Source organism: Grus americana, chromosome 8, assembly GCF_028858705.1.
Source record: "Grus americana isolate bGruAme1 chromosome 8, bGruAme1.mat, whole genome shotgun sequence".
NCBI lineage: Eukaryota > Metazoa > Chordata > Aves > Gruiformes > Gruidae > Grus > Grus americana.
In genome coordinates, this window is record NC_072859.1 from 17,724,596 (window position 1) to 17,751,387 (window position 26,792).

General features: G+C 38.2%; 1 protein-coding gene across 1 annotated transcript; it reads right to left on the bottom strand.

Moving 5' to 3' along the window:
* Nucleotides 1-2,664: 2,664 nt before the first annotated feature.
* On the bottom strand, nt 2,665-26,772 carry BRDT (bromodomain testis associated). Its single transcript, XM_054833713.1, has 19 exons — nt 26,581-26,772; nt 24,241-24,378; nt 23,385-23,514; nt 21,106-21,278; nt 19,671-20,042; nt 18,853-18,981; nt 18,472-18,660; nt 17,053-17,240; nt 16,685-16,977; nt 16,473-16,586; nt 14,813-14,944; nt 13,821-13,882; nt 12,470-12,662; nt 11,616-11,728; nt 9,855-9,996; nt 6,107-6,180; nt 5,451-5,653; nt 3,477-3,639; nt 2,665-2,733 (listed from the first exon to the last, which is right to left on the bottom strand). The coding sequence occupies exons 1-19, from the start codon at nt 26,770-26,772 to the stop codon at nt 2,665-2,667; spliced, it is 3,069 nt and encodes a 1,022-aa protein (XP_054689688.1).
* Nucleotides 26,773-26,792: the final 20 nt, after the last annotated feature.

The window sequence follows — 26,792 nt, forward strand, 5'->3', positions numbered from 1 at the left end:
TGCCAAGCCAAACCATCCCGAGGGCAGATTGTCTTACGTGCTTTGACAGTGTGCTTTGCCCTCCATGATGTGCCATCTGCTTGCTTGTCTTCTGTCAGTTCAACTAATGCCATTTCTCCGAGAGACAAAAGAGGACAACTTTGCATGTCACTGAGTCTGCTGCCAGCCTGACCAACTCATAGTTGATAGTAAAAAAATTAACATATTCCATTTATTAGTGTCAGAGGAACTTTTTAAAGCTTTTAACTGTTACTTTTCATTTATGTGTAGATACAATCTACTAGTGTAGACACAAGTATAAAAATGACACATTAGTGCAGCTGTTTTTACAAATCATGAAGGTAACTTAACAGCATAAGAGAACTTAATACATGTTTTAACTGTTAGGTAACTATCAATACTTAGTCTGGTTAAGCAGCTTTTTGTTTGCAGGCCATATCTGCACAAGCGGCATTCCTGCTTGCTTGAGCATGGTGACAGCTTTGGGCAAGCACAATCGTTACAGTCTTGCTACTGACGTGTGGAGGTCATCTCCCTTTCCTCTGAACTCAGCCTTCTGTCTGGAGGTAGGAACTGATTATCCTCTTTAGCTGGCTTGTAGGTTGCAAATAAAGGGTTTATCAGATTAGCGTTAGCAGCACTGACATTGTGACACTAAGTCATTGTGACAATAGAGAGTGATGGAAGGTGGAATTAGTTTTTGAAGGGGCAAGAGTACCAGTTCATACTGTTAGCAATGCACATATGGTTACATAGAATGGATGAAATGCAGAGAATAAATTCTTGCCCTTCCCTCTGTCACCACCTATTTCCAAAGCAAGAGATCTTCAGCTTACATTAACACAGGCAGAAAGTATGTCCAGATGATGGCAAAGTAGTCCTGAATGCAAACTGTACTATTTTACTGCAGGACAAATAGCTATATTTAACGTATAAACTACAAATTAAGGCATGTCTAAATCACTTTTGATGTGGATGTGAAACAAGACATCCTAACAGCACTACTTTACATTACAACCCATCTTTCACCCCAAATACCCCTTCCTAGCCAAGTACTCAAATTTCCCAAACGGTGCACACTTGAGCATGCATCCAGGCAAGGCTCACGTAAGGTACTTCCCCTAGGTATTTCAGGGGGTGATACCGCAGTCTGAGCATTTGCCAATGTATGACCTTTCTGCTTTCGAATGAAATACTACCATTCCATTCCTTTATCTGAAAATTCAGTTATTTGTAAAAAGCCTTGTCCACTTAGTTGACTTAGTCGGGCGGTCTGTTGCAGACCCTCACCTCAACACCGGCAGTGTTACCTTCGCTTCCAACTTGGATCCAGGAGGTTTACAGACCAGAGGCCTCCGTAGGGAGAGAGGGTTCTGAGGGAAAGGTTCACCTAGATCAGTGGTCTCCAAGGGGGAGTGTGGGAAGAAAATATTCAGTACAAAATATTTCTTTAAAATTACAAAGTAAAACAAAATAGAAATAACTAAGCAAAAATTAAATAAATGCTATTTAAAATATTTTTAATTTCCCTTTTTGTATATTTTTTTATAATGTACGTAATAGTACAGTAGAACCTGTATATAACTTATAAATTAATATACATGTCTCGGGGTGCTTAAAATTTTTTAATGATGGGGTGCATGATGAAAAAGGTTTGGAGACCACTGAACTAGATTATCTCAAGGGACCCCCTTCCACCCAACATTTCTGTAATACACATTGTGTTTTGGTATTAATTCTGTAAAACAATGTTTTATTAGTCCTGTACTTAATTTGAGATAACTATACGTAATCAACAAGAATGTAGGATCTTTACACTCTAGTTTCTACTTCAGACAAGTATCCCAACATTCATAAAATCTTGCATTAATCAGAAAGCCTTTCACACTGGAGCCAGAAGTGGGATGTTTTAGATAATTTCTTTCTGTGAAGAACCAGAACCATCTGGCAAACATGCTTGCACCATTTTCCAAATGTTATGTTAACATAAAATACATTAAACAGAAGATCAACATGTCTGGGCCTTGAAAGACATGCAAATATACAGGATTTGCTGCTGAAATTACAGAGTTCCAGGAAACACTACTTTTTTTTTTTTTTACGATTACAAATAATGTTACGCACCTTTCAGAAATTATCACTATTATAGAGGTCTTTTGTCACAGTCCAGATACTGTGCAAATGTGTCATAGTAAAGGCACATAATTGACACAGTAAAGGCACATAATTGACAAAACCTTGTCTGGATTTTCTATAGCAGTTTCTATAGGTGCATAGTTAGTATACTATGACTTAATACAGTCAAACAAGAATTTGGCAATGCTCAGTATAACATTCTCAAGTGTTTCTGAAAAAAATTTTAAAAAAGAGAAAAAATCAAGAAGCTGATATTTTCTCATATATATACACAACATATAAAACTGTAATCAAAAGAACAGCTATGTTCCACTGTGCAGCAGACTGAATTACATATATTATAAACAAGCAGCAAAAGGATCTTGTGATGCTGCAAGTGTCAATGAACAAGCTTTTAATATAAGGCATTTTAGAGGAGCTTACATGCTCTTTAAAGTGGTCTTAACACTTAAGCTTGTAACTAGCACATTTTCAAAGTTGTACAGTTTGTAGTAGTGTTGAAGTTAAGTTCTATATTAACTACAGCTTTCACTCAAGATATTCTTCAAAAGATGCCATAATATCACTCTGCAGATTCATATCAATTGTACAAGCCATCTGCAAGAAAGCAAATTAGTGTATTTTCAGAACAGTCAGACATTAATGAATACTATGCAGGTCAAATATTTAATAAAGATTTAAGAAAAAAAACCCTACAAAGCTTCTTCCAAAAAAAAGTGTATGTTTTCTCTATTATTAGAAGTTTGAGCATGCATTTTGTTTAAGCCCTCTCTGAAAAGAGCTGAACAGGACAAAAGCCTCAGTAGACCTTGTCTGAATCTATCATGATCTCACACTGCAGTTCTTACATTCCATTGTACAATATTATGAATTTTTAAAAAATGTTTAATCTAAAAAAAAGGTAGCAGTTAAAAAACATTAATTAGCTACACCAATAAAACGAGTAAGTTAGTTTTAAAAAAACTCAGTTTTGATATTTCAGACCAGAACAGTATGACTAGCACTTTAGTTGGCATGGAATACATTAAAGGGGATAGACAGCTTGCAAGACTTGAGGCTTGAAATTATTCAGAGGGCAGGGACTCCTCTTTAAAATTTGATTTTACCATGCAATTATTCTGAGCTTATGGGAGTAATAGGATCAAGCAGATAGCTTTTCATATTATGTCACTTGAAGACCTACTTTGAGTTTCCTATTTCATTTTCTGCACTAACTCTTCAGGTAGCATAGCTCTGTTGTTTTCAATCATTCAGGTCCTTTAAAATAAGGCCCTGAGCTAATGTTTTTTATTCTCTACTAAAGTTGAAACAAAATCAGCTGGCAAGAGTCAGCAACTCACTGCTTCTCTCCTCCTGCGTTCTTGTTCCATTTTTCTAGCCAAGTTGCGGTCTTGAACAAGAGTACATTGTTGAGCTTCGGGGAGTTGTTTGCTCTTACATTCTTCTTTTTGGAGCTTACAGTCTGTTGCTGCCATGGCATCCAATCCTGTGCCTTTGTGGCCCCTTTAAAGACAGGAGAATAGATCAGTATAGGATAAGAGTAATTTCTTCTTTTTCCTCATAACAAGCCTTTGCACCCGAACAGAATTCTGCAAGTAATTTAAATCAGTGCATGGCACTCAAACTGTCGTTCTGTTTATGCGTTGATTCATAGTAATTTCCCTTCACAAGAGATAACATGCATGCAATTGTTGGGCTGTAGTAGGTTAAGGTTTCCTGTGTTCCATTTCCAATCTTTATGCATGCAGGATTTATGTAAATGCTACACAAAAAACTTACATGTGCTTTCTTTGAAAGACATACACACTTAATTTTCTGTTACTTTCTTGGCTTGTGATGTTTTGCTTCTATCTTCTTCCTCTTCAACTAGTTGTTTGAGGTAGATTTCACTAACTTCAGGCAAGCATCTGTAATGTCTTACTCCATAGAGCTACATGCCTGATTTCCTCCTCAGGGAAACCTGGAGGAGCAGAAGGTGTCTGGACTGTTCGCTATAAGTTCTGAACAAGGAGTGTACTCTTAAGTCTCTCAAATGCTCTGTTTATTAAAATAATATACTCCAAATAAGTGACCTATTCTAATACAGCCAGCGACGAGCAGGAGAATTTAGAAACTAGCTCACACTTATCTTTCACAGGGTCAAAGATACAAGAAAAAACCCACCAAGAATACTGAAGAGGGAAATATTACAGAAAACAGAGTTTCAAAAAGGTGGCAAACAGCAATCTAAGATATTACTGCGATGCAGTAATTAGTAGGCAGTCACTTATCCCACTCAGCATAATAATAGACCTCAGACTGGGATGCACATGTGGGCACTCGCTAAAACAGTGGCTGCAAACAACTAGGGAAGAATACTGCAGCAGTAGCTTATTGAATATGTTTCTCCACAGCAATGCAAAGAATTCTGCTGTCTGAAGTGGTGCACGCTGGAACTCCTTTAGTTGTGTTAATACCAAGTTCTTGAAGACTAGATTGTCCTGCTTCCCCTTAGGATAGCACTAAGATAAGGTGAGGATTTTCCTGGTTATAGATACAGTAAAGATGCCAAGGACAGGTGTGAATTCTGGTCATGACCAGAGGAATTGAGTGCCCCAGGGGACAAAAGAGTACCTGAGAAGTTTCGTTGACTGCTGAAACGATACTGATTTGCAAGGGAAAAAGCCACTTTGTGCACTTTGGATGCGCAGTCGTGCTTGGAGTGGTACAGCCCCTTCATGTGACACAAGGCAATTACCTAATCCAAACCACTTGTCCCTGAATAACTCAGCCACCCAGAACCACATTTTTGGAGCATAGGCAATGAATGCTTAAGGTCTTTGCTAATTCAAAAGCTCCTGATTTTCCTTTCTCTTTGACTAATCAAATAGTACTCAGGTATACAGCAGATTCCGCAAAGTTTCTAGCCAATCATTACTGACTTGCAGATCTGCATTGGTAAATTTATTTTCTTACAGGATATCCTGAGTACAAACATGGAGCATCATGCCAATACTCCAGTACAGTTACCGTCACTAGCCAGATATGTTTCTTCAACTGTAACAGCACCTATTCCAACCATATTTATTATACAACTTTAAAAGACAGCTTTATAAAGCTGGCAATACTATTATTCTTCAACACTTTTGTGTCTTTACCCATGATGGGAGGCATGTATCACATCAATTAAGCAGCCTGAAGCTGAAATTTTTTTCTTAAAAACAGAAGACCACAGAATTATTTAACTATCCAGATTGTAGGCCCTGCACATAAATGAAGCATACAAGTAAAAAAACCTCCAAACCAATAATATTTAAACATACGTGCTTACAAACCTCTCTTTTTCTTGAGGAAGGTTTTGCTGTTCCCTCTTGGCTTGCACCAGAGGCCTTTTTAACTCCTGTGCTTGCCCATTCCTCCTCTTTAATGCTACTTTCCTAAACTGTTTGAAGCTCTCAGCAGATGTTTTTATCGGAGCTGGAAGCATCATCGTTTTACATAAGTTTACCCAGGAATCTATATTCTTAAATCCTGTATCCTGAAGTTAATAGAAAAAGGAAAACATAGAAGAGGCAAAAATACAACTACGAATCATCCATTATCTGCTTAGTTCTTACATTAGCAGTGTTGCTTTGACTGGACCTATTCAGGAATATCTACAACAAAGTATCCTTACTTTGGCAGAACACTAGTGCAAATGCAGCAATCTAAGCAGACTTCAAATGTTTTCTCATCAACTTTAACGATTTTTAGCATATTGCTAAAGAATCCCAGCATTTGTAGCTGTTCTTACCCAATCCTTTACGTCCACCTCTCCATTTTTTAATTCCAGAAAATGTGAATTCACGAGACTGAGCTTATGGAAGACCCATTGATGACATTTTAATACAGAGAACATCTGTCTCATTCTATATATAATCCTTACATAACAATAGTTTTGTATTAGGTTTGTGGGTTTTGTTTGTTCTAAATATCTGTAAGCCACACTTACCTTTCTTGGAAGAATTTTGGATTTTGGCTCTAGCATGTTTTTGCCATTAGGTTTATTGTTAGGTGTATAGTGACCTGATGGAAGAATAAAAAACATTTTGATGTTGATTTTATGGACTATGTTTCTTCAAATTTAAGTGATAAAAATTTAGTCATTCTAGAAATTGACTTAATAATTTACATTGCAGTTTTTTCTTCTTATTATTATTTGGTTCAGAATGACAGAAATGCTCCCAAACATCTCCTAAGCTTAAGCTGAACTGGGCCACTGGTCTCCAGTTTGGGGCAGGGAAAGGAATGGTTAAGATCAACTATAGATGAGAAATTAACTCCTGATTAGTTCTAGGAGAGGTCCCAGCAGAATACCCAAAAGGTTTGGTCAGAAAGTTTTGACACAGCACCTTGTCAGTTGCTCACCTCCTATCCCCTCCCCACCCAGCCCTCTTCCATTTTGATACCTGCATTATTTAAGAATACCTTATTCATCATATAAACTCATTTTGCCTAAAGTTCTCCAGCCTATGTCCTTTTTTTTAAAGAAAAAAGAAAAAGCAAATAAGTCAGCTAGTAAGAGCTAATCATCACATTTCCAGTAGCCTACAGGTTGTATGAATACTCCATGCTGTTACCTCTTTGTTACTTGTGAGGGAAAAAAACCCAGCACTTAGGCAAAGTAGAAGTGCTGTTTTGACAAAACTAATTTCAGATTAACAGTTCTGATATGCTGCATTACTATAGAAGATCCATACTATTTTGTGTGAAATACACTTTCCCCAAACATTTTAGGAGTTAAAAAAACTTTTAAAATGCAAAACCAGACAATTTCCTACAGTGATTATGGTAAGACTGAAAATAGACTTTTGTAATACTAGGCACCAGCCAGAATACCACACAGTTAACAAAAGCCACGTATTGTAGGGTAGGGGTTTTTTTAATCTTATGTATTATTTTGTTATATTCTCTTTCTAAAGAGCTTCTAGGATGAAAATCTAGGTGTACTCTGAAAAAGCCACTATTTTAGAACCAGATATAAACAACACATATTTTATGTCATTCAGCAATGATCCTCCACTGCATTTTGAGATATTTCAGTATGTATTTTTAAGTAAATGTTTAATAAGAAACTTAACTTTTATTTTATGGAAAGGATAAAGTTTTTGGATGTTTGCATCTAGAATGCTGAAGGAAGAGTATCAAACCCTCAGGCAGTTTGTCATAAAATGGGTTTTCAGAAAAACCTCATAGCCTCCAAAAGTCAAGACGAGTGCCTGGCCTTTCCCCTCTGCCCCTGTCCATTACCTCTGAGATAGTATAATTGCAAGTGAGCAGGAGAGCAGAGGAATAAAACAGATCAAAGACCACTGAAGTCTCTCACATCCTATTGAAGAGGGTTCCAAATCCTGATATGACCATTCTCATGGATTCCAGGTCTAGTTAAGCAAAGTCTACCTTGATCAAATGCTGTTATCAGAGACTTGTTCTCCTCTAGAGTAGAGAACCAGTGTATTAAGGTATCTCTCAATACAATAGGCATCTTTCTTTCACCGTTTATCCTCATACAGGCAGCTTGAATCTTCATTATAAGAAACTTGACAGTCTTGAGCACAGAATACTCCAAAATAAAACAAGAGCTTCACAGACCCCAAAAACGTCTAACCCTCTTGTTAAGATCAATTTGATCAACTTGTTATACCCGCCAAGAAGATCTACCTGAAGCAAGCTTAAGATGAATTTAAATTTATAGTCATGTCTGTCTTAAAGCTCCAGATGTAACACAGGAATATGAGCCATCTCGAAAGTATTTGCAGCCATGTGCTTTAAAACATACATTTTAGAGCTACTTACAGCAAAGCCAGCCTTCACAGAAGGTCTCATTGAGAGATGTTGCTTTTTAATCTGAAGGGAAGCTTGTTGTTACTGGTTTCATAAGTTAAGCTTCTTAACAAGCCACCACTAAATTCAGCAATACACCAAGCCTGCACCCATACCATCAGAGGCATCACAAGTCTAAAATCAAGAACTCTTGTTTCAAAGATGAAGGTAACCTCACAGAAATGCCTGAGACAGTGGGATTCTCTACAAAAGTCAACAAGTTGCTTTAAGTATCCAGTTCTAAAATATATTTCTCTGGTTTGATCTAAGTAGATGCATATAGCACTAAGTACTCTCTACACCTTCTATCAATAAATTACAGGCCCTACAACAGTTCCAGATTAACAAAGTTCTTGTTGTTGTTTAAAAAAACAAACCCAAAAGCCCAAATCCTGTCCCTCCCCCCAGCCCAGTTTTCTACAGGAGTTAATAGTGGAAAGGCTAAGATAACACTGAGCACAGTTGGGGCATGTATCATTGCAGGAACACCACTGTATTATGGAAGGGGGCAGATAACTATGCTCCATAACAGTCTTAAAAGCTCTATGTGACATAATGCTGAAGTGTACTCAAAGGCAGAGCCTCATTACTGGATAGTTCCCATATTAAACACAGGAGGTCCTCTACAACTGTTCCTTGAAAAAAGAGAAGAAACAGTACAAATTAAGTAGGATTAGGAATAGAAAGTTAAGAGGAATAAAGACTAAGCAGTAAACAATTAAATACAGGAACAAGCTTTCCCAGTAGTTCTGGCTATGTTTTTTTTCTATGAATATTATAATAGTGAGCTTGATTTATTCCTACTTGTTTTCCCAGCTGTTTAACATATTAAGATCTTGGTAGTTACAGTAATGCAGCATACAGGACAGGAATTCAAGTTTTAGGCAACCTCAAAACTTTGTAAGTGAAGATCATCAGCTGAATCCATGTACCAGCTCCAGCTGCTACAAGACTAAACAAAGAGGGTTGAGTATGTTTATGGATAGGTGTGTTAATACCATGAAAATACTGAATAGAACAACTTGGAAAATTGAATCTCCATTTTTAGAGTTGCTTTAATACAATTCAAGTACCCAGCATTAGTCTTTGACATCAATTAAAGAGTTCAGTGAGAAGGCTGTACCTTTTAATTTCATCAAATTTTCAGAAGCTTGTTCCCTCCTCTGTTCAAGCCTATAGAGGTAGTCTAGGGAGGAGAGAATAAAGGAGGAACCAAAACAATCATGTCTGGTAACACTAGGGTCTCAGCATGGATGTTCAGTGTTCAGCTCAGAATTCTTTAGTTTGAAACATGTATGAGGTCTGATACATCTCTATATGGAATGCAGCTTTCAGGGAATCTATGTTCTTGTAATAACTGCAAATTTGTTCCACGGTGAAAGCCTGTTTGACACAGCTTTACTGTCAGATCTTTGTCACCAGGAGCTGGAGCTGGTAACTCAAAATACACACAAGGTGGCCTGAGAAAGAGCTCCATGAAGCTTTGGCAGAAGACAGCTGAAAGGCCAGCAAAGTTTGACAGATTGAAGCATCAGTTGTCTCAGACTTCCTGGAAGATTGCGTTACTTATCCCTAGTACTAAATTCAGAAGGCTAAGATCTTAAATCAAAGAGTTATTTACTTTATATTTTAACACAGAACAAGAACCAAGCGTCCACTTAACTTTTTTTTTGGGGGGGGGGGGGGGGGGGGGGAGGGGGGGGGAGCAGCAGCAAATCAAAAAGAAAAACAAACAAGGGAGAACTGCACTCCCTCCATTATTCTGCAAACTGATTAATGTACAAGTGTTCAGCATTTTATTTCTTTAAACCAGGTTTATATACATTTAACTTTGCACCCCTGATATCAGTTACAGTTTTTATTATGACAATACATACTTTGTTCTTGACTTATGGATATTGAATCAGCAGTTCTCTCACTGGCCTTGTTTTGAAGTTTATTTGGTTTGTCTAGATGTATTGTTTTCTCAACTTGTTTACTCCAATCAGCACCGTCAACCTGGGAAGTTGTGTTGGATACCTAGAAGAGAAGTTAAACTTCAAAATATGTTCTGAAGTGCTAAACACATGGATTATACAGCAGCAGGATTAAAGATTTAGAAGCTTAGAGCCATAAATTGTCGCAGCTCTTGCTTCTGTAAAGACCAGGGAAAAATTAGATTTCAGTCATATTATGGTAGTCAAAACAAGTTTACATTAACAGTTTAGATTTAGAACATGAACTGCTCAGAGATCCCAAGTGATGGAGTGGGTAGAATATGAGACAGATATAAGCTCTTTAACCCTTAACATGGTACAACATAATAGAAGTTGGCTTTTACTGTTGTAAAGCCAGTTGCTTCACTCTAGCTTATGGATCAGGGTGAAGGGTAGCTATATTACTTCAGTTCAGTGGTAGTTCTTCTCTGTGCACAATTGTGTAGTAATCCCCTTGAACTGGGGAAGGTGTTGCACAAATCACAGAACCATTTGGGTTAGAAGGGACCTCCAAGATCACCTAGTTCCAACCCCCCTGCTGCAGGCAGGGACACCCTCTACTAGACCAGGTTGCCCAAAGCCCCGTCCAACCTGGCCTTGAACACTTCCAGGGATGGGGCATCCACAGCTTCTCTGGGCAACCTGTTCCAGTGCCTCACCACCCTCACAGTAAAGAATTTCTTTCTAACATCTCATCTAAATCGACCCTCCTTCAGCTTAAACCCATTACCCCTTGTCCTGTCACTACACTCCCTGATAAACAGTCCCTCTCCATCTTTCCTGTAGGGCCCCTACAGGAAAGGGGGCCTACTAATACTATTTGCTGCCTTTAATAGTAGACACAACTGGGAAAGGGCAAATTGCTTTTGTCTGTCTGTCTTGCAGGACTCATTCTTGTGCTGATAGACTCAAGCAGTAGTTTCTATCCATGTCAGAAAATAAAAGCTATTAAAACCTGGCTAAAGCAGCTATGTTTGAAACAGTGTTGAGAAAGATTGTTAAACATCCTACGATGGAAGAGAACATGCTGCTGTGATAACATCAATAACTTCCTTTGTAATGCAGAGACCCTTCTAACCAGGATACTCTCCAAGAATATATTAAGACAGAAATTATCAGTGACTATGTATTTTAGAACCTCATCTATGACCCTGAAAGCCTTAGTTTCTATGGCTTTAGGAACAGGAAAAGCAACACACTTTTCCAGAATAGCCTCTAGAGTCTTCAGAGTATTACTGAACTTATCAGATTGATATTTCCAGAAAACAGGAACATACATTATTAGCTGCCCATCTCATTTGTGAAATTGTAGGTTTACAGGGCAGGCTTTTAACCTGCAAGTGTGAAGGGTTGCTGAAGTTTAAGCTATAGCACTGAAGAGAAATAAATTAAGGTTTATATTATACTATAAACTTGATATATTGATCAACCAAACTCTTTCCTTTTGTGTTGCAGCTAACAAGCAATGAATTAATGCCCTATTAAAGGATAAGAATCCTTTTGTTGGTGGGGTTTTAGATAACTTTTGTTACAAACCTTAAGTGGTCTTCATTGCATCAAATTCAAGTCTAGAATATTATATTAGATCTTACTTAAAGGAATAAGAACATGCTTTAAAGAAGTTATTTGAAATGAACGCATTGGAGGGAAGCATGTATTCACCTCTGGAAGAGCATGTGTGCACTGGATGACAGAAGACTGATTTGTCCTTGGAGTACTCCGAGGAGTCTGCTGGTCTGGAGCATCATGCAGAGCAGATACAGCTGAGATGATACCTGAGAAATAAGTAGTGTATGATTTCCCCTAACATGCAAAGTGCTGTCCTACATCTCAAAATTAGGTCACTGTTTAGAACTCTGGATTAACTAGATAGGAAGATATGTATCCTAGCTGCATAGTTATTTAATTGGTTTTTAATTGATTTCTGAGTTAATCCACTACTAACTCAAGCTGTCTTTTACTAAAAACTTCAGAAGTGTCTCAAGTTGTTAGTCCTTTTGAAGCGAGGGAGGGAAAATAATAGCTCCGTGGATCAAGTTTCTAAGCAACTTAACATCTGATATGTCTAGACAACAGCAATCAATTCAGAGGACCTATGGCACCAAGCCTTAGATTCAGTTAACAGGGATTTTGGACGTGAACTGAGTGGTGGTGATGGATTTAAGCATCTAATTCCTGCCTTAAGGTGTTCAGCACTTCCTGTAACCCTAGGTTCATTAAGGTGTCATTTTCTATCTGAGAGGGAGGCATGAACAACGTCCCCCTGTTTTAATACTAATCTGCTCTGCCACAAGACCCCTAGTAATCTGAAACCCTAGCCAGTCCTCAGTGCTGCCATACTTTTATTTACATCATGCTCTTTACAATCCATACCCTGCAAGAACTTTTCCTATTACCCACTTGATAACCTCCAAAACCCCAAGATAAGCTTAATAGTCAGTACAAACATTAGTTCTGCCATCCTTTCTTTCCTCAGCAGTCAGATATAGCCATGATTCTTGCCATAAAGACATTACCTGAGGGAGACTGGGCATTTTGTTCTGATGGTTTAAGTGATCTATTCTGTAAAGGCTGAAGCCTCTGCAGCACATTGGGAGGTGGCTGCTGCTGTTCAGATGATCCACGATTTTGCAAGCTACTAGTAAGAGATGAGGGCTGCACTTGCAGAACAGCGTTGCAGGATGTCCTTTGTAAACACAGGGGTATTCTCTAGAAAGAGATTGCAGTAGGTTAATGCAGTCAAATCTTAACTTCTATAGCATTTGATCCCCTTTCCCCACCACTGCCTCATTTCCACAGTTTATAGGATTCAGTAGTCCTTGTATTGTGATACTAATCTGGCATTTTCTAAGAGTTTAGATGACAAAAACCCATGAGGCAAAGTGCACTGCCTTGGTCTGACAGATACAGAAAATCATGAGGCTTGGAAGAGCATTCGTTGTTACTCAAAGTCAGTTAAGGGCTCCCATAACTGACCAAGCTGAAGCTTAATTCCTGTATTCTGTTTTCTCAAGTTTGTTGCTGTCATTCTGTCACTGCAGAGGCTGTACTTTTTAAACAACAAAGGTGCTGCATAATTCCTTCTCTCAGTCTTTGCTTATGAAAATACAGAAGCAATAGCTGAATAATAAATTTGCAGCCTAGGTTTCTGTATCCGGCTAAGCACTTTAAGTGAAAGCAAGTCTGTTTTAAGAAGAATGAAGTCTTTGCTGTGATCTTGCTTTGAACTCTGATGTCCCTATCTCTGGTAGCTTCAAGGGAAATTGTGAAAGGCAGCTAACCCTGACAAGAATTAACACCCACTGTATATACAATATTAGAGCAATTCAACCTTAGAGGCATTAAAAATTATTTCTAGATAAAACTGTTGTTGCTCATAATACCATAGTAATAAGTAATATAAAGTATCCTGCAAATGACTAGCATATTGTACAATTTATTTCAGGTGTAGAAGTGAGGTTATTCATAGATAAAGAAAAAAATTTAAGTGGGGTTTGCAGTGTTTATTAGGTCAATTCTCTGCTCAAAAGATCAAGTTGAAGAGGAGTTTTCTTTTTTGGGGGTGGGTGGGGTAGGTGTGTGGAACATTGTCCCCCTCTTTTCCCTTCTTCACCCAACATGGAATTACCACAATGATTGTAAGAGGTAAAGCCTCAGGAGTTCTCCCAGTACATTAGTTTCTATACAGATACATAAGCTACTTTTAACAAACAGCAGATTTTACATCTCTGTGTAAATCGGTGCTACAGAACAAGTAGCATTCAGCCATATTAATTATTTTTTGATAAAGTTGTGTCATTTCCAGTACCATTGTATGTAACACATAACTTTGGGGCAAAGATATTATACCCATTCCAATCAGTTTACCTTAGGCTTTTCTGTAGAAGTTGGACAGTTCTGCCTGCTTCCAGTCTGTTTTGAGCAGGTTTCTGTAACTGTAAATACAGCAAGGTGGGCAGAAAGAGGGGGGATAGAAAAAAGTCAGTCATTCACATGTTTCATTATTCACACATACAAGATGTGAGTTGCAGTTGTACCTAGAGCGCCAAACCTCATAGTGAAAGGAACATTCTTATGTTGAATACTCTGACTTCAGCTTGATGTGTTTAGAGAACTTCTCCCAGATATAAAAACAGACCACAAAGATTCCTGCAGGATCAAGGTCTTTGCTGCCATCAATGACTTCAGTGTGTTTGCTTCCCCGCACTGCAAAGGGTTGAACGTTCATTTCACCTTACACCGTTACCACATACAGATGTCTACATTGTAGACATCCAGTTTGGCAGATCTATTCTGTCCTGGAAAACTAAAGAGACTTGTGTGTACAGAGAGAAACATCATTCTGATGTCCTGATGCTGCAGCACTGTGATGTCCCTTGAACGAGCTGGAGACAGCTGAAGCACCAGGATAGACTTTGGCTCTATAGTCAACGCTGTTGGCATTTTTGTCCTGCAGCTTAAGGACAAAGCCTCACCTGCAAGGTAAGGTGCCCTTCATGCTGCAGACCAGAAGATAAAAATAAAGTAAATCACACTGTGAGAAACGAGTTAAAACCACAAAGGCAAGCTATAGCTTAAATAGTCAAATCTCCAGGTTAGATACACAGACCTCTTGCTAGCTGATTTTGGTCCCTAAAGTTTTTCACTAATAAGTTGAGTGGATGTTGTGGTATGTGTATTGGTTTTTAGCCTACAAACTCAGTATTAAGACACTCATTTAATAGCACTGGAATTGAGCCTTCAACATGGAACAAAACTACAAGGGTAACTGAAATCCTTGGTAAGCATGTGGAACAGTAGGATGCTAACTGAGAAGGCAAATGTTTTGCCTACACAAACACAAAAGGAAGGTTTCTGACCCGATTCAGAGTCACTGCTATCTGAGGAGCTAGAACCACTGCTAGTGCTGCTGCCGGAGTCTGAGGAGCTGCTGCTGTTGCTGCTGTCGCTCAGTCTACTTGGTCCAATATCAGACTCAGTGGTGTTTTCAACTGCAGGAGAAAAAGAAAGCATTTAGAACAGTCTTTATATAGAAGACTAGGATCAGCCTTGTTAGGTCTATTCTTCCATATAAAAGTTCATCTTCTGCCATTTCCTTGTCCACTGTCTGTTTAGCAGTGGCTTCGAGATCTTTATAGAGGAGGGAGATTTACCAGCAGCAAGCTAGTTGAATGAATGAAATAGCCAAGGAAGAGCTGTAATCACACGACTTACAATCCTAAAGTAGGTTATAAACCTGTGCTGTCTTAAGACACAATTCAAGCAATTTTCCCCCATAAGTTTTCCTGCTAAGAACCTGTTCCTGTGCTTGTTGCTGCTGCCAGACTTGCATGCTGAGGTCTTTATCTATAGCCAACTCATCTTTCCCAAGCCATATGTACTCCAGAATTGTCATCTTTTGCCACCTCCCCACCATCTGACTATTTTGCATCTGCAGGGTTGATTTAACTCAGTTTATAGTGATTTTGCAGTCAAAAAGCTTTTTCAAAGCGTGTTTCTCTGATGGAAGCTTTGAGAAATGAGAAGCTACATGGATACCCATGTCCTTGGACACAAGTTTTTTGTGAAGTGTCAGCTTAAGCTCTTCCTTGTCAACAAGTTAGGTTGTAAAGGTTCCCTACCTCCTGCTTCTCCCCACAACATATCCTTTGCAATTTATTTCAGCTGCTTCTTTAAGCTTTTCTTTCTAGGATGTTTTCAAGCCATCATGTATACCAGACAGGAAGACTGTTGCCTGAGCTAGTGCTGGGTGCAAACCTGTGTCTTGTAGGGCTGCTTCTATTATTTCAGCTAGCTGGCTTTACATAGGAACTTATGTGGTATCCAGTGGAGGACAATAATAGCACTCACTAGTGTGAGGAACAACTTGACCTATAATAATACTACTACCTTCAATAGCTGCATTGATCTGTTCTCAGTTCCTGACGAGAACCACTAGTAAGCCTAGATATGCTCAAGTATGTACTGAATTTCTGGCTTTGTTATTGAAATGCATTATTACCCAAGAAACTGATTTGACTCTCCTAGGGCACTTCCTTAAGACTAAGGCAATACAGCATACCTGTTGCTGATGCAGAGGTTTTGTGCTAGCATGACAGCATTTGTGAGGCTGCAATCTAATAAGTATGACTAGATTTTGTTATTCTTGAATTTAAGTTACAGAAATTGAATTGCAAACAAATACATAGACTGTGGGGCACTCCTCTGTCCCCCTCCCCCATGTTTTCATATGTCAGTATAAAGGAAGGTGTTCAGTGTCCCTTAAGCTATTATCTTTACCTGTAATAAAGGATTAGGTGCAAGAATAAGGAATGCGTTTTAGACAGGACAAGGAACTGACCAAATTTGATGCTGTGACTCCAGCTAACTCAACATAGGAAGAATCTTAAGACTAGCAATGGGAAGCTTAAGACCTCAACTGTTTTAAGGAGAAAGTCCCCAGCTGCATAACAGTACATAAGCCCAAAGAGAGAATCCTACTAAGCTATTTCTGTTGCAAATGAATAAGAGTCACATTACACTTGAAGTTCTCCTTCTTTGGATTTAGTTGACCATTGACATCCAGTAGTCTCTTCTCTAGCTCTTGTTTCCTCTCGGAATTAAGTTGTTCTTTTGACTTCGTTGTTTTTTTAGCTGCATGTGAAACAGAAGTTAACACTGGAACAAAAAACAGAAGACAAATCTAGGTTGTGGTTTTGGGGGTTTTTTTAAACATCATTTATGATACATACCCCGCTGCTTTCTTGGTCTGTTCCTCAAACAGGTTGCCACATATTTCTCTAGTTCTCTGAGCGTTGAAGTCTTTAAAGTTTCAAAGTCTATTTCTATCTCATCAGGGTTAGAGTTCCTCAACGAAGGTTCTCTTGACTGTATTATATGGACTACTTTCCCAAGCTTATCTCCAGGGAGTTTATTTATGTCCAAACTCAACTGTCGTTTTTCATCATAATTCATAGGCTTGGCACCATCTTCATCTTCTGACTTATGTGCCAACAAGATCTGCTGCATGGTTTTCTTTGATTGACTGCAAGAAAAAAGTGTACTGCAGTAACAGCAGTTTAAAATAATTTGACACCCACACAAGTCCCCCCACACTTACATGTTTAAAGACAGCTTTGTCTTAGATTTCTTCTTGTGTTTTAGATTTTTCTTCTTTTGAATCGGGCTTTTAATTTTAGCTTTTTCCTTGTTCTTACTTTTCTCCCTTTTAGCCTTCCCTTTTTTCTTTTTCAGTCTAGGTAAGTATGCTCTGGTCAAAGCCTGCAACTGCTGGTGAACAGCTTTAAGCTATCAAAGCAAAAAAATAATGCTGATAAGATTAGGCATTGTAGGAGGAACAATAAACTAGTCCTAAATATCACAGGAGATTTGTGGCAGCTGAGTGGATATTAATAGGATGTTTGCTTTCCAAATGAGATTTTCCAAGCATCTTACTATATTATAGATTAGTCACAGGCTATAGATATAGAAGATGTAAGGCTACATATTTTATGCAGACATTTCTAACAGCATATGTCTTCTAGCAAAAAAGTCACCGTAGGAATATCCAGCAGCATCTCTTAAGTGCCTCCCAAATGCTTGAAACTCAAGTGCCTTGTTAGGTTAGACCTCTGCAGTGTTACTGAATTAGGGTAGTGGGACTGGGCTCATGCATCTTCAACCTATAAACCCCAAATATTTTGCAATATAAAATGGCTAGCTGGGGCATACTAACAGCTTCAGAGAAAAACCTAACAGAAGTTTGTTTAAACTCAGAAGAATTAGAAGGAAGATGGGCATATGGTGAGAATTAGAATTCAGACACACTGAAGTACTTCACTATTGCAGTCTTGGAGACTTTTGGTTGTCCTCATGCCTATGTTCATAAATTGATGATGTATGCGCTTCTGACAAATACTGAAAGCTAAACTGTCACTCATTTGACTAGCAGAACAAATGTTAATTTTCCCCACAGTTTATAGATACACCAGCAGCAGGTTAAAGTATTATGTTCAAGCAAGAGCAAGACTCCTTCCACTCTTAGCCAGTGAAGCAAAGCCGTGCTTCACATTAGCATGAGACTCCTTCCATTTTACACCATGCTGAGCTTTCTGAAGTAGAAGTTAATGACTTGCTTGTGTGGCTCAAGAGAGACTGAGCTTAAGAACAGAGCTCTTCAATGCCATTGTTAGAAGAATATGCTACTAAGCTATGTGTGGAGTATCTGGATGCTCTCATCATACCACAAACACCACAGGTTTTTTTTTTTTTTTTTTTTTAAGTTTGAGAGTCATCAGAAGAAATGGTAGGCAAGAGTAATAGAGCAATGGTTCACTAGAACCAGTTTGTATTTGCTGAGGCACTATTCACTTAACATTTGGAAGTGCTTCCACACAGGAATAAAATTCTGTATTAAAAAACCCAAATGACTATAGAATCTTTTACATACTGATTCTCAGTGCTAAGCCTTAGTGTGGACAATTGCAAGTGGCACTAGCAGAGAGATTCTAAGTCATGCACATTGACTACTAATGCTTACTTGCTCCTGAAGCTTTGCAAGGTGCACTGTTCTCTCCTGTTCAGAGTCTTCAGATGATTTTTCTTCTGAAGAGTCATGGTTACTGTTCTCACTGGAATAAGCTTCTGTCATTTCTCTTGTAGGCTGTGGCAGAGGAACACTTGCAACAGGTTCATCAGGAATCTTGGCAAAATGAGTCTCGAAAACATCCTAAAGAGTTAGGTTTGGGAACAGCAGAGAGGTTGGATTTCTGAAAGCATTATGAAGTCACCGCTTGTTTTCTAGAACTACACAGCAACATAGTAGTTGGTAACTAGTAAATGCTACATCAGGGCATGAGATGACCACAAAGGAATCTTATAGTTCTTCTCTTTTTAGAGTTTGACTTAAGTGATAACTCACCTGAAGTTTTCTTGCCATAACAACTACTTCATGGTCTGGAGAATTATGCTTGTAGCAGCTCATGAACATTAATCTAACATCTGTAGCAAATTCTTGTATATCACTATATTCAAAATTATCCATTTTCTTCTAGAGGAAAAGAAAATTAATGCACATTTAGGGCTTAAAAGTAGAGAGTGTCACCATGAACTGGCAGAAAAAGAGGAAGAACAAGAACTTGAGCATCCAGTATCAGGTTCAGCTTGTGTCAAGAAATTAAATATTGTAAGAACCGTTGTGGAAAGATCTGCTTCTCATTTCAACATGTCACTTTAAAAGAGGATATTCTCTTATTTTGTTAAAGAGATTTGCTAACTGTAATTGCTGTAAGGACTTTGTAGTACTAGTTTCAGCACTAGGTCAAGACAACATTCAGGTGATTTTATTTAGTCATGTACTCAGCACTTGTTTTTAAGCATGATATTTATACAAAGCCTATTCCACAATTGTTGGAGTGAAAGTTATGGGCCAGAAATTGGGAAATAACCTTTGTATTGTGCAAGCCATTTTTTAAGATAATTTAGTATTAGCTTGTTCAACAGGTAAGTAGATTAGCCACCATGCATATAGTCACAATGAGACTTAGAAGACTTTCTTCAGTGAGCTGTGGCTTAGTTTGTTGAGACATAAGTGTATATGGTTTCTGTGCCCATTATTTCTTTCAAAAGGAGAAGCAGCTTTCATGACTTCTTTTCAGCTAGCACTATTAAAATCCAGTCATTACACAAGTTATTCAAGCAAGCACACAAGTAGTCCAATTCCCTGTGAAACATACTTACTTTAATTGTTCCCAGGTCTGTAGGACATTTGGTGATCCCTTGGTTCTTACCAAGTGAGAAAGATGCAAGATCTACAGGTTTTAAGAAAGGCCATGCATATGCTGCATGTTTCTTTGAAAACATTTCTTGAAGTATTTCATTACAATGTTTTAGTTTTTCTGACACTTGAATCTTTTTAAGAATTTCAGGTGACTGTTGAGAATCTGGCAAGTATCTCTTCAGAAGCTTATTTGGTATCATACATTCATTTTCACCTCTGCATGCTTTAACAGCTTTTCTTTCATTAAATGTTGCAGAAGATTCACCACTTGCTGTGAATATTGAAGTAGTAGGAGTTGTAGTGTCAGCCTTCCTTTTCACACCTTTTTTTGCCTAGGAAAAGAATTTTACAGTCTCAAATATAGGTGTCTAAAACAGCAAGAGAATGGTCAGGTTTCAGACTACACAAATCTAAAAAGTGTCAGAAGTTTTACAGCTATTGAAGTCAGAGGAGAGTGTGGCACTTCCACAAGTTTAGACTGAAAACCTACAAGGCATTACAAGATCAGCACACCAAGCTCAATCTTGACAGAAAGGAAGGAACAGGGGGTACTGCAGGTCAGGTTGCGGTCAGTTTTTAGCCATTTGAGAAGACTCCAAGAAGCTGGTAGATTATGAAGTTACCACAAGATGACTGCCACAGGAAGGGGAAAAAATACTGCAATTCATTTTAAGCCTGGTTGAGGGCTTTATGTACAAGGTTTATCTCTATTTTAATTTAACCTGGGCAGTATTTGGTTTGGAAGCAATACAATGTGTGCTTTGTCATCAGTGTTCAGATTCTTTGGTAAAGTGTAAATATACACTGTAGGAGAGCCTGGCACATGTGCCTATTCCTCACTGGAAGACGAAAACCAAAACTAAGTCAATACAAGAGTGTTTATCTGATGAAAATGTCAGATGTTCACATACAATTCAGATTGCAATTAACAAGAATTTGCTTTTGTGAGCTACAAACATCTTCCAGGCAAGTTACAGTGTTTAAGCAAACGTGCTATTTTTGGAAAATCAAGCATTTGATTCACAAACCATTATCTACACCTGAAAAATACAACAGTTTCTACATCAAGGTGAAGCCTGCAGAAGTATAGTAGTACACTTCAAGAATGATCATCTTAAAGTTCACTTTGTTTCTTTGAGAACAACACTTAACCACATTTATAAGAAAAGATGTACCAAGCAGTCACCCCAATTTCTGCTTAGTTTCTAGAATTAGTACTGGCCCAGTTATTTGGCAGAGACCTAGAAGATTTAATAGAGATCTCTCAGCATCTTCTATCACAATAGAAGTTTTGAAAAGATATTGCAATAAGCACGGCTCCTATGGTTTTGCTGTTAGTGCCTAAAGGAGCAATTTCAATACCTTTCTTTCTGAAAGTTACTTGAGGAAACTTACTTTTGTTATAGGGACTGCAGCTGGCATTAGACCAGTCAGCTGCGCTGCAGACAATGGAGGTAGTGTAACCTGCTGTAGCTCTTGAGTCATCCCTGGAGGCTGCTCACTGCTTTCAGCTTGTTTCTGCATCAGGCAGTGTTCATTTGAAGTCCCAGGGTTGGGCTGCTGTGTTTCTGGTTATTTTAAAACAGAAAGTTTTAAGTTGGGTCTTAAATGGTACAGTTAATTTCCTTCACAATCAAACTGAACAGTTGTCAACAGAACCACTCTTCCACACCTAAACTATACAAATAAATACAAACAAGAGCATTGATACATATAGCAACATTGGTATCCTCCTCTACTCACCACCTTTAGTACCTCAGCTAAAATATCGTACCAAGTTATGCATATCAGGCTTCAAGGAAGCTGTGAATTATCCTCAGAGGGAAGATTAGAGACACTAAAACCTGTACATTGTAAAAATGTTCTTGCCAAGAAGAGAATCAAGTTGTTTTCTACATACACATAATGACCAGCAGCAAAGCTTACATCAAACTGCATCATGACGGTTCAAGTTTCCTAAGCATAGTTAAGACCTGCATATATTGCTTAGCAATATTACAAATATCCATCACTGATTTGATGATGGTTTAGATGAATGTTTTTCTGTATTTAATTTGGCTGGTTAGATTACTAATGTCTTTTCCAGCTCTGTGATTCTGTTTAGTTCCCATGGATGTTCACACCTATTAGTTTATATAGCAAAACGCTGAGCAACACCATGATATTCTCTGAAATGCACCTCAGTTATTTTTTTATTTTAAGGGGAAATAAGCTGCATGTATCAACCTGCCTCTAAAGCCAAAGTCTTCAAAAGATAGGACAGAAATATTTCCTTGATCATAGCAACTTGATCTACTCTCTAACTCAAACAGAAGTGCTTAGAACATTTCAAAATTGCTACAAGCTGTAAAGGGAATGAGGGGACTTAAACAGCATTAATACCAGCAAGACAGTGTTACAACAGCATCTCAACAAATTGTTACAATCATTTGAGAACCAAAAAGCTAACTCAGCTTCCAACACTTTTCTCAACAGAAATTTCTTCTGGGAGTCGCTTCTACCTGTTCAACATATTCTGCCAAGGCAACGAATTGCTTGAGATTTTACTCAAATAAGCTAAGTAAGAGCAGGAAGCCAGCTAAGTATCCTCCTCTTCCTCCTAACCCTCTAAAAATTCTTGTGGAAGGATCAAGAAATCCACTGCTTTTCCATATCCATCTACCAGATTACAGAAAGGTAGTATTGCTCCTCAAATATACTTTGAGGAGAAAGCTACAAAAGATCTATCAAACTGTAATACTATTTTGAAGAAACATTTGTTTCAGATACTACCAGAACAAGGACCACCACACCACAAACAACAGTAAGAGGAAGCAAATGAAGTTGTCAAGAGACCCTAAAAAGCTGTATAGTCACATAGCTAAATAATAAGAGTATCTGTTAAGTGACCCTGTAAGAACTGAGCTAGCCAAGATCACTGCTGCATGGCTGTCAGAAGGCAATTAAGAGGTATCAGGCTGAAGTGTTGCAGCTCTTTCAAGACATAACTAACATTTCCCCAACAACTGACAGCAGTATCTCCAGGCTAATGTGTAGGACTACCTTGAAGGTCTCCTAATTAACCCACTGAGATGCACATATGATTCCAGACACTGCATAGTCTTCCTTCTATCAATCAATATAAATATTTTTTCTTTGGTAATGTTGAGAGCTTAGATGTAGAAATAAGCACTTTACAAGTGAAACAGGTCATAAAAGCAATTAAAAAGACATAGGAAGTCAGTGATGAGTAATAAGTTGCAGCTGATCACCTGGTCCCTTGCAATTAGGCTTCCCAATGTTGCTTCAAGCACTTACTAATGTAATTTCCTCATAAGTTTGAGATGTCTTGACCTAACTATCCTTTTTGTGGGCAAGAACACTGCATTTCACCAGAAGTTTGCAATGCTATGCTATTACACTACTGATGAAGATGTTAATTCTGGTTTTTTTCCCCCCCTCTTAAACACATTTCATTAGTAGAAAACAGGAAATTTAGCCAGTACCTATAAAAATACTATGGCTGCACTGAATCTGCTGAAGCCTTACAGAAGCATTACTTGTCTGATATGTTCTGGGAAGAGCAGAGAACACCTCAACTGCGCCAGGGTTGAGTTGTGACAAACTGTGGAAGATTCCATGTTTCCAGCTTTTGCTTAATATGTTAATAATTCAACATATGATACAGGCCTTACCTTCTGGCTTCTTTCCTTTTCTCTTTCCTTTGTTGAGAATCACTAGTCTTTCTTCTGGTGGCATTTGGGCTATTTTCCGCATAAACACTTTTTCTAGTTCTTGGGCCATAAACACAATGTCATCACCTGGCTGGAAAATAGTCAGCAACATTCAGAGTAAAGGAGAGGCTGCAGTAATGGAAGGCTACTTTGTTAAATAAAGTCTACAGAATCCTGCTCCAACAGATTGAAAGAAGCCACCAGTACTAGAGAGGTCTATTGGTCCTTGCCATCCTCTACTCACTTTAATACAAATTGCTTCATTATTGAAATACTTTCTCCCACTGTCCCATTGCACAGTCCTACTTTAAAACCACACACTTCCCACAGCAAAGGGAAAAGGGGCAGATCTGTAACTTCATAATTCATTCCCATGTTCTGAAGAAAGCTGTTGAATCTTAAAGATACTAAGACACAGCCAACAAGCATCCAAGCATAGGGAGATGCTCATACTTCAAGTTAGGTTAAACTTGTTGGAGGAGTGGAACATGGCTCAGGGTTGCAAGTGTTAAACCTGGATAGCAGTTACACAGTGCTTGCTGTTCTAAGCTCTATGACTAAACTCCAGAGATTTTGCAGGCAGAATCCTTGTGCAGAAAAGACTATGCACTCAGTTGTTGCAACAGCAGGCTAGACTTTACTTATGTGCCCTCAGTCAATCCAAACCTCCCCACACTGCCCTTTCAGAGAAAATAGTTTCAAAAAAAGTCGTGAAGATACTGACTGACTTACTGCAGGCTCTAATAATCATTTGCTTGTTTTAGACTTGTTTATTGTTCCATAGAATTGGTTACTGGTAAGAAGTTGTTTTGCATACCTTGTTATATATGTAGCAGTTCAAGAACATAGTTTTAAAGTCTTCAATGCATTCTGCAGCTTTTGTGTAGTAATTGTGTTCCAGACGCTTTTTAATGGTGCTCAAGTCCATAGGTTTCTTTATAATACTGTAATAGTCCTGTGGTTTTGGAAGAGTTAGTCACAACCGATATCTTTAATATTAGCACATGAAGATTCTTACACAGTTATGAAAGTTAAATGGCAAGAGAGAATTGTATTATGTTGGAAAGAATATTTTCTTTAAATGAAAAAACTTTCCCCTATATGGAAAGTCATAGGTACCACAGAAGTAAGTGTTCAGGAACACTTCACCTCATGTTTTCTCCTTGCTCTTTCATATAAGATCTCCACTGTTCAAAGCCCCAAAGGATATTTATTTCAATAGGATTCAGAGCTACACTGGTAGTAGTACTTAGGAAAAGTATATGTACTTCTCATTTGTTATCTCGAAGTCATTCACCTGAAGTAACACACCAGTTTACAGAACAGGGGGAAAAAGACAAAGACAGACTCTGACAAAGACTCAATCACTGACAAAAAGAAGCTGCCGAGTTTCCACAGTTGCTGATCAAATACTTCATCCCCTGGGTTATATTGGCTCTCCTCTCAGGGTTAGTCTAGAGAAGATGTGGCAATATGTCTGAAAGGCAGCTGAAATGTGAACTATTGTGATTATTTTAGTAGCATGGGTAAAAGCTTGTGATTAAGAGCACGAGGCTAATTCCCTGCTGGTGCATTTAAGAAATCAGAACAGGACTATCCCTGCTAAGTTCACATACACATTGTAATCGTGTGAAGTTACTACTACTTCAAGAGTCTTCTAAAGCTCTCCTAAAAATCTGTTTTAGTGAAATAAAAAAGGCTAAATACATCAGTGCCAACCATTGAATTTGTCAAAACAAAACCAAGAAAGCTTTTAAATAATGCAGCTAATAAGTATTGTCCATTCTGCATCTTCTAACACCTGGAGGAGAGCAGCAAAGGAGGCAAATACCTTCATTGTCCTTGTCATGGAGCCAGAGGTTTGCTTGTTATTGTGCAACGGTTGAACTGCCACATACTTTTAGAAGTCAAGTGGCTGCCTTAGAAATCCAGAGAGGCAGAACTGGCCTGAGGCCAGCTGCAAGTGTTGCTACAAGTCTGATTGAATGACCCTTAATATCAACCTTAAGTGACAGTTCCTTCCAAGAAGGGAAAAGGGTAAGAAAAGACACAGAAAGATAGTCACTTTGACTGTGCTTTTAGACAAACAGACCAAGTGAGTTTGTCAGGAGAAACAGCTACGGATAAAGGCTTTTGTCTGCTCTAAACAGAGCCAATAATTTTGTAGCGTTAGTCTTGGAAATTTGAGAGAACTAGATATGATTGCTTAAGCTGGGGGAGAAAAAAAAAGAATCAAAGGAAATGTACCATGATTTTATTTAACACCTTTCTACTTATTTACCAAAAGCAGTATCTTCCAGGTCATTTGAAATACCATTGTGCTAATAATTAATGTTTTCATTTGACTGAAAAAGCTGGGGTGATCCAAAACTGGAGTCTAAAAATACCTGAATTGAGACAATTTGTCACAAGACATTATATTCATTCACTTCATTGCAATTAAATTCTAACATAAATAAAACCCACAAGGCAATACAGAACAAGAATTTAAGTATCAGATCTTCTGTTTCCTAAAGGAATGTTCTACCACTGTGGTATGATGGGAACACCATATCTCTTTCTTCCCTATTTTTGCAGGGACATTTAATTCCTCTAGAAACTTCAGAGCAAGATGCTGAAGTTTATTTGAAATTAAGAAGTACTACAAGCGTAATTACTTCTGTGCATCAAAGTGGATCCAGATTTGCATATTTACTTTAGGGTCAATCAGATCTGCTTTTCCATCATAAAGTAGTTGATATTAAAGAGGTTGACCATCTCCTATTAAAAATAAAAAACTCAAAGGCAAAAGAAAACACTCATCATATGCAGTATAAGAAATATGGCTAAACCAGCAGGGGGGTAGAAAGAAGACAAGACAGAATACCAGCATCCAGAAACTCCCAGAGTCCTGTCTAAGCATTCTTATTATCCCTTAGAAATATTGATTTACTACAGTCTCAGATCAGAAAGCAAATGAACAAAGATGCAGCATTTAGTATGAACCAGATGGAAAACAAAGTTTTCGTGCAGACTTGGATTAATGAAAGCAGTTCATATACAAAAGTAGTCTTCCATGATCTGTTGCGTCAGAAAAAAAAAACGTTTATACTAACATTAATTCACAAGTCCTGTAAGACTTTACATACTAATACTTCAATTCCAAAATTGTTCTTACAGGAAGATTCAGTGCTGCTGCATCTACAGGCTGATGAAACGGCCAGGAAAAGTTGTGTCTCCACATGGCTTTCATGACCACCCTCTGTAAGTACTGAAGCTGGTTTGTTTGACAACCACTATTTTTGTTATTTATATATTCTGGTGGAGGAGGGTTAATAATAATAGAACGGCGTTGGCTTGGAACAGACATCTTTAGTAAGCTTGTATATA

Coding starts and splice junctions, on each gene's coding strand:
- BRDT (XM_054833713.1), bottom strand. CDS start 26,772: ATGTCTGTTCCAAGCCAACGCCGTTCTATTATTATTAACCCTCCTCCA. Junction 12,663..13,820: donor CTTCTACAGAAAAGCCTAAG/GTAAACTGATTG, acceptor ATCTCTTTCTAG/AGAATACCCCTGTGTTTACA. Junction 6,181..9,854: donor ATCCATAAGTCAAGAACAAA/GTATGTATTGTC, acceptor TTCTTCCATCAG/GTCACTATACACCTAACAAT.